The following is a 7,961-nucleotide window of genomic DNA, read 5'->3' on the forward strand; positions in this document are numbered from 1 at the left end:
ATACAAAAAACATCAAAAAGGCACAAAAAAAACTTCCACAGACACACAAAAAACCCACAAAGAGACACAAAACTATGACAAAGAGACACAAAACTACCCAACTACTCTTTATCATCCTGAGGGTAATGGACGAGTTAAAAGGAAGAATCACAAAGACGAGCAATAAAGACGCACAAGATGAGCCAAACCATCGAGACGAGCCACCGCAGGAGCCTGAAGCGGTCTGGAAAGCCGTGAGTTTCACCTGAACTTTGCTTCGGAAGCTGGGAGGGCTGTGTTTTAACTATATTTTCCTATTTCCTATTTTGGGGTTGATTGACACAGATAGTGGGTCTCAAACACAACAGACCACATTAACACATTTCCTGTGACATCACACTCAGGGTGGGAAGCTCAAATGTGGGAACGTCAGACAAATGATCATTTCACTGCTCCCTGATTGATTAGCATCTGAAAATAAAGTGGACAGTTTAATCCACAGGGACATCGGACCTGATTTCAAGGTAAAACAAACCTTTGAAGTGGCCAAACCGTGTCGTTACATCGTCACGTGATGCACTGGGGCCCAGAAAGACTTTTTCTGAAGCTTACATTGTAAAACAAGGGTCTGTAAATTGGTGGATACATTTTTTCATGTCATAACTGGAGCCAGTCGGTCCAATAAAATTAGGAAAGTCTAGAAGTCTTTGTTTGCCGTCTAATAAAGACCATATTATTTCTAATTTGGCACAAATAATGGTTTATTACATCTGTATCATCATATTTCTAGTTTTTGCCTTATTTGGTACAAATAATGGTTTATTCTGTCTTTATAAGATTACTTAGGGTATAACTGTGTATGTTTACTGCATAATAAAGCCCATAATATTTCTAGTTTTTGTCTAATCTGACAACAAAGTGCAGCTTATTACATATTATTAGTGTACTCTAAAATAAAGGGCAACCGGACATTTTGTGCTCGTCGTAAGCATTTAATTATTGAAGCAAACAGACTTACACTTTTGGCTGTATGGACTTTTAAGCGGCAAGAGCACCACCAACCCTCATATTCTCATATTCATATTCATATTCTCCCATGTTAAATTTGAGCCTAAATGTCTGGAGGAAAGTAGAAAGTGCCAGCGCGCTCAGCAATTAATCCTGTCGCTCAGGATGTAAAATTTTGAGTTATGATTTCAATACAAGCTGGAGTTTGGGAGTTATTCTCCTAAGAACTTAAGTGAGCTCAATAATCATAGTTTATACCACTTTCCCAACAATTTATATTATATTTAAATATTATCTGCTCATTCATTCTTTCAAATATTAATGTTCCCCATCTTTGGTTTTACTTACTTAAGTGTAAAATAGTATAACATGGAAGTACGTAGACAAAGTACTTGAGTTAATGTACACCAGTGCCATTTCCATAAAAATCACCGTGATCAACTGAAGTACTTTTCCTCCAACACGAGTCGTTATCTCATCAGCAGATAACAGCTGAGAGTGAAAACAAGAGGAAGCGCGGTGATGACTTCTTTAAATGTATCTTTCATCATCATGTCTTATCTCAAGGTGCTGCAGGCTGTCTTCAACACACTCACGGAGATAAGTGAACGAGTGATCTTTGCCCTCTGAGTCAGTTAATCATTCAGCTCTGGCACAGTGAAAGTCAAGGATTTAAAAGCTCCTGACAGTGAAAACTCAGAGAGGAGTCCTCCATCAGCGCAGCAACATGGATACTAAACAGTCTGAGGAGGCATCCAGAGACGACAACCAGAAGAGTGGACTCCTGATGAGGGTCAGGAAATTCAACCTGAAGGAAGTTTTGACCTGGTGAGTGGACGAGAGGAAGAGAAGCATGTTAGAGGGAAGTTACTACACAAGTTTATATGTATCTGTGGAGCAGAGATGTAGTCAGCAGTCTGGTGGAAAAGTCCTTTTCAAATAATGACAATATAATAATTATAATTCACAAGCAACCCTGCAGTGTGTAAAATAATTAAAACCACCATTACCAATCATGAAAGTGATCTACTCATGAATGCGTTGGTAATTACATCACAATAATATAAAATAATATGATATAATATAATATTTATATTTTTGAAATGGTACGTTCTACATCACATTATTTTGAGACGAGATATTCTGCTCATTTATTTAAGTATAATTGATTTTTATTGATAAGAGTAAAACTTTACACAGTTACAATGTGCTTTATGGAGCCAAATATAATACAAAGCGATTAAAACTCGCTAAGAACAATATAGACTCAACCCAGAAAGCACAGAGAGAGTTAAACATGACTTTTTCTCTAGGAACAGACTATATTATCTGCACTGTGGTGGTGCTTCTTTTCCTCAGTAGAAGATCTGAGTACTTCTTCTGCCACTTTTTAAACAGACATTTAAAATGCAGTCAGGCTAAAGTTATTCATTCTTTCTAAAAGCAAACACTCCTTGATGTGATATTTGTGTGAGTGTGACATGACAAAGTCGAGCTTCAGTGATCTGTAAACTGTAAAGGACAAAATGAAGAGCACGAACGAAGTAAAGACAGATTCTGTCTTCCTCACTGCACATTTAATACTTCCAGTATTGCTCGTGGCAATAATGTTGATAAACAAAATATTTTCCTGTACAAGAAGAAAGAAAGTATGGAAAAGTGGGCTAGTGGATCCCTGCTTATTGAGCGGTTATTTGTTTTCAGTGCAGTTTTCATTGTCTGTAATGTGTTTATATTAATATATATTAATGTTTATAATAAAACTGATATAACAAAACAACAGGAATGTAAAGGAGGAGTTGAACATTGTGGGAAACACTCTTATTCACCGTCGTGTCAACATCATTGAAGTGGTATCAATCTTCTCATCTCTGAAAAAAAGAAGCAGATAAGAATAAAACTAATTTGTTCTTAAAAATGTTTAAATATCCATAAAACCATACGGTAGACTTAAAGATGTCCGTCTGTCTCTCAGGCAGTTAGCGAGGACGTTGGCGATGGGTCAGGGCCTGGCGGGGCTCATCTGTGGGACGGCCATCACCTCTCAGTACCTCGCCACAAGCTTCGGTGTGAACACGCCGATGATGCAGAGCCTCTTTAACTACACCCTGCTGTGTGTCACCTACACCACCATGCTGCTCTGCAGGACAGGTAACACCACCTCTGAACACCTGAGAATAATACCTGTAACAAAGGAGCTGTATTTTTTTAGATAGAGCACATATGACTTAGTGTTTAAATGTTTAAATCAGTGGAACAGTTAAAGCTGGTGGATCAGCAGTGATTCAGTGTCAGACTGTCCTCAGACTTGGTGGTGAAACAAACGAATGTCAGTACTGAAGTTCAGGGGTGTTTCCCTTTAAAACGCAGGGGATGGAAATATTTTACAGATTCTGAAGAGGAGATGGTGGAAGTACCTCCTGCTGGGACTGGTGGACGTCGAGGCCAACTACACTGTTGTTAAAGCGTACCAGTACACCACCCTCACCAGCGTACAGGTGCGTGTCATTTAAAGGTTGTGTTTTGTGAACGTTCATCTTATTTCAAGACTTCAAGTTACAAGAACTCATGTTTTAAAAAACTAGAAATTTTAGGTAGATTCAACTTGGATTTGATAAAACTTCTGTATTTACACGAAGTCGACGAGAAGAGATTGCTGTTATATTCAAGTGTGTTCTTGTCTGTCTTCCTGTGTCACCAGCTGCTGGACTGCTTTGTGATCCCGGTCCTGATGTTACTGTCCTGGTGGGTTTTGAAGACCCGCTACAGGCCGCTCCACTTTGTAGCCGTCTGCATCTGTCTCCTAGGGGTGGGGGCCATGGTGGGGGCCGACCTGCTGGCTGGACGAGATCAGGGCTCCAGTAAGATCTTCCCTCCTATAAGTGTTTACTCAGAGTTCATCGATGCCCCAGGTTATAATGTGTTTAGCCATTTATTCTATGATGACCAGAAATTATCAGACGCAGCGAAATTTAAGTGAGTTTTTGGACTTAAGTGAAAGATTTAAGTAAAAATCTTTATCCTTTTTTGGTTTGAAGGATTTGCCCAACCTTTATCTTTACTTGATGTGTATTTTTGATATCACTCACTTCTGCTCAGGTTGTTTTATTTTTTTTGTGAAATCCTTAAAATATCCAGAAGCAACTAAACCTACAAGGAACTTCTAACTGGTTATGAAACAGACTCCATTTAATATTGATGCCTCTATATGACCCATATTAAATACATAAGATTGGCTATTTCTATATAGTTAATATAGTTATTCTGAATGCCCTGCCCTGCTTTAACACAAGAAATGTACAATAATATAACATATTTACATGGGGATGAAATAATTGTAGGAACAACAACAACTAATATCCATGAAAATTGATTGCAAACTAAATGAATTTAAGATTCATTCTTGAATGTTATGTTATTTTAATCATGACAATGGATATATTGTCTTAATAACCCCTTAAGCTCTCGCAAATATAAAGAGACATTTGACTAAACAGATTTTATATTATTAAGTTAGTAGGCATGAAAGTGACAGTTTTACTTTGATCTGTCACTTAACTCAAAAATTTCACTCCTAGCAGTTTAATATGTGCTCAGGCTGCAAACACCAGCATTCAATATGAACCGATGTCAGATTTTTTTCTCTTCAGGACTAAATAAATGTTATAGTCATCTGTCCCTTCAGCCAATCAGTGTATTGATGCATGATGTCCAGAGGAACAAACTGATTTTGTAACACCATCAGGTCGATGTTGGACCGCGGTAATGACTCGTCTCTTCTCTCCTCAGCCTCAAACGTCCTGTTAGGTGACGGTTTGGTGCTGATCAGTGCGACGCTGTACGCCGTCTCTAACGTGTGTCAGGAGTACACGGTGAAGAACCTGAGCCGGGTGGAGTTCCTCGGCATGGTCGGCCTGTTCGGCACAATCATCAGCACCATACAGATGTATGTTAAGTGTGCATGTTTGTGTGTTTGATCAGTGGTATGACTCATTCAACATTTTAATTGATCTGATGTATTCACGTTCCTTCGCTCAGGGTTGTCCTGGAGCGTAATGAAGTTGCTAAGATCCAGTGGAGCTGGCAAGTCGGTCAGTATCCATCCTGCAGAGAAACATTGTGATTTCACCTCTTCTGATTTATTTCATTCTACAACAAAAACTTTGCTGTGCAGAAGTCTGTCCTGTGCTAAAGAAGACTGTTTATCAAACTGATGCTGGTTAAGATGGTGAATAATCATATTTTTAATGTTGAACTGTTCCTTTAACGTTTGAATTAGACTTTGAGCTAACAGCTGTGTGTTTGTCCTCTCAGGGCTCCTGTTTGCTGCCTACGCGTTGTGTATGTACGCTCTGTACAGCTGTATGCCCATCGTGGTGAAGCTGAGCAGCGCCACCTCCGTCAACCTCTCGCTTCTCACCGCCGACCTCTTCAGCCTCTTCTGTGGGGTCTTCCTCTTCCAGTACAGTGTGAGTGGACACACACACACACACACACACGCACACACACACACAGGGTCACAGGTAGGATAAAGCAAAGAGAGACTGACGAACACAGCTGGTTTTATAAAATGATGGTTTTCATGAAATAGTTTTCATTATTGGAATATCACCAGTCTCATCCTCTCCAACTCATAGTGCTTCATCCTGCCCCAGTTTCTGGGTCACGGTGACCTGCCTAACGTTATAGTGACGCAGCAGCGTTAATGAACAATAATGAGGGTTAAAGTGTAATGTCAGTGGCATGTGTTTTAACACAGCTGCCTGCATATAAACAGTTTATAATAAACACGTGAGTCCAAAGTTCTTTAAATGACCTTTAAACAACCAAAACTGGATATTTCATCATGTTCTGAATCTGAGAATGACACAAAAAAAATCATTTACTCTGGTTTTCCTTATGATTTCCTGACAGAAATCGAATTAAATTCATTTACTCAAGTGAAATACTACAAGTTTCTTCATCTTATGCTACTTTATTTGTCTGTTTGACTTCATCTGGAGAATAAAGATACAATAAACTTCCTTCATGAATATGCAAATGTCATTCATTTAAAAAGTTTGACTACTGGACAACAGATGTCTCCTACATTACTGTAAAGTCAGTTCTCAGTGTTTGTGTACTGGAGGTTTCAAGTGTCCACGCCACAGTGGTGTGAGCTGCATATTGGACCCTGATTGGCTCCAAACTAGTTCTGATGTCATAAAGCCTGTCCAGGTGTCCAAGATATAATACGTAACATTTCTACATTAAAATGTCTGAAAACAACCGGACCTTTGTTATATATTCTGTTGAGTTGTGTACTTACTTCATCCTCAATGGTTCCAACAACGTCAAACCAGAGAAATTCTGGATTTCGGATCCATTTTCTTTGAAATTAGTGGTTGTTGAACAAAGAAAGAGAACCACCCACGCGATATTAACTAGGTATCACATTACAGTATTTATGTGAAAGGTGTTCTTCAAAGATGAACCCACATTGAATAATCTGCTTTAAGGAGCTTTATATAATCTATCCGGTCCAGGACTTTACTGTTTTGGTTCTCTTTGCCTGGCAGCTGTTTTCATTCAGAGAAATTTGGCAGCTAAAGAGCCAGATGTTTGCCTCAGGAGTTTGTCGAGACCAAACACTGAGTTAAAAGTGAGTGAATATTAGATTTAAACTCATCAGGTTTTCGACTTAAAAGGTGATGATATGTCAACGTGTGTTTACAGCTCGTTTCTGCTGCCCCTGAGTGGCCAAAAAAAATCAACTAGTCATGATTTAAAGGAGCAGTTCACACAAAAATGTAAATCCAGTCATCATCTCCTCACCCTCATGCTGATGGAAAGTCAGGTGAAGTTTCATAATTCACAGAATTTTTCTGGAGCTTCACAGCAAAAATGGCAACTGAAGTAGCTGGAGACTTGTTGTAAAAACGGAAAAAACAACTGAAAGTGTCTCTGGAAGCCGGGATCCCGAGATTTACACTGTTTTTTAAGCTGAAATCTTCACCGTAGCTGCAAAGCTAAAAGCGTTAGCGCTCACCCCGTCTGACGTGGGTTCACATGTTCCACTGCACATCGAGGGTTTAAATAAAGTCTTTTCAAATCAGTTTGTGACGTCACGTCTTCAAAAATGTTTTACTACTTTCCATCAGCTGGGGGTGAGTACACAATGACTGAATTTTCAGTTTTCAGTGAACTGCTACTTTAAGATTTTAGATTAAAAAAAAACATGTCAACCGATTAAATTAATCAGCAAGTAAAACATAAAGTGTTTCCCCCTGACTGCATCACCTCAGTTCATATAATTAAATATATCCTTTTCCTCAGTTCTCTGGACTCTACCTGGTCTCACTGGTGGTCATCCTCATCGGCTTCATCACCTTCAACGTCGTGCCAACACCTGTTGACCACACGGACTCCTCCTCCTCTTCTTCCTCTTCCATCTGTGAGGAAGATCACTACAACCATCCTGTGGCCACTCAGGATGACATCACCAAGCAGGAAGTGGCTGTGAGGATCACCACTGAGGATGGAGAGCAGGAGGAAGAGGAGAGGAGGAAGAGCAGCCTCAGTGATGCTGTTGGTCGCAGCACTAAAATGTGAGCTACAGCACAGAAACCTGTTGATACGTCTTTTTTGTAAACACATTTATTTATTGAGTTTTGCTTTTATGCAACAGCATACAGGCAATATAGAAGAAGAGTCCACACAGAAAGTATCAAGAAAAGAAGTGAAATAAAAGAGAAAATACAATAAAATAAATGAAAACAGTGGTACACATCTCATCCTTGAACGCTGCTTAAAGATTTTATTCACTAAAAAAAAGCCTAAAAGGTCGACTTTAAGTATTTTGAATACATGTAAACTTTACATCTAATTCTATTTCACAAGTTCAATGTAAAGTGTCACATTTAATGCAAATGTTTTCTATCATGTTGAATCAATGTGTATAAATTAATTAACTTTAACACACACACACACACACA

At 39.0% G+C, this 7,961-nt stretch overlaps 1 protein-coding gene across 1 annotated transcript; it reads left to right on the plus strand.

Annotated features, from left to right (window-relative positions):
* LOC141011766 (solute carrier family 35 member F2-like) lies at nucleotides 1–7,578 on the plus strand. The gene is made up of 9 exons (XM_073485036.1): nucleotides 1–233; nucleotides 1,555–1,815; nucleotides 2,963–3,138; nucleotides 3,358–3,485; nucleotides 3,689–3,848; nucleotides 4,777–4,933; nucleotides 5,026–5,078; nucleotides 5,302–5,456; nucleotides 7,303–7,578. Exons 2-9 carry the CDS (start codon nucleotides 1,715–1,717, stop codon nucleotides 7,576–7,578), a joined length of 1,206 nt encoding a protein of 401 aa, XP_073341137.1. The 5' UTR covers nucleotides 1–233; nucleotides 1,555–1,714.
* Nucleotides 7,579–7,961: the final 383 nt, after the last annotated feature.

The sequence above is a fragment of the Pagrus major genome, chromosome 2 (genome assembly GCF_040436345.1).
Source record: "Pagrus major chromosome 2, Pma_NU_1.0".
Taxonomy (NCBI): domain Eukaryota; kingdom Metazoa; phylum Chordata; class Actinopteri; order Spariformes; family Sparidae; genus Pagrus; species Pagrus major.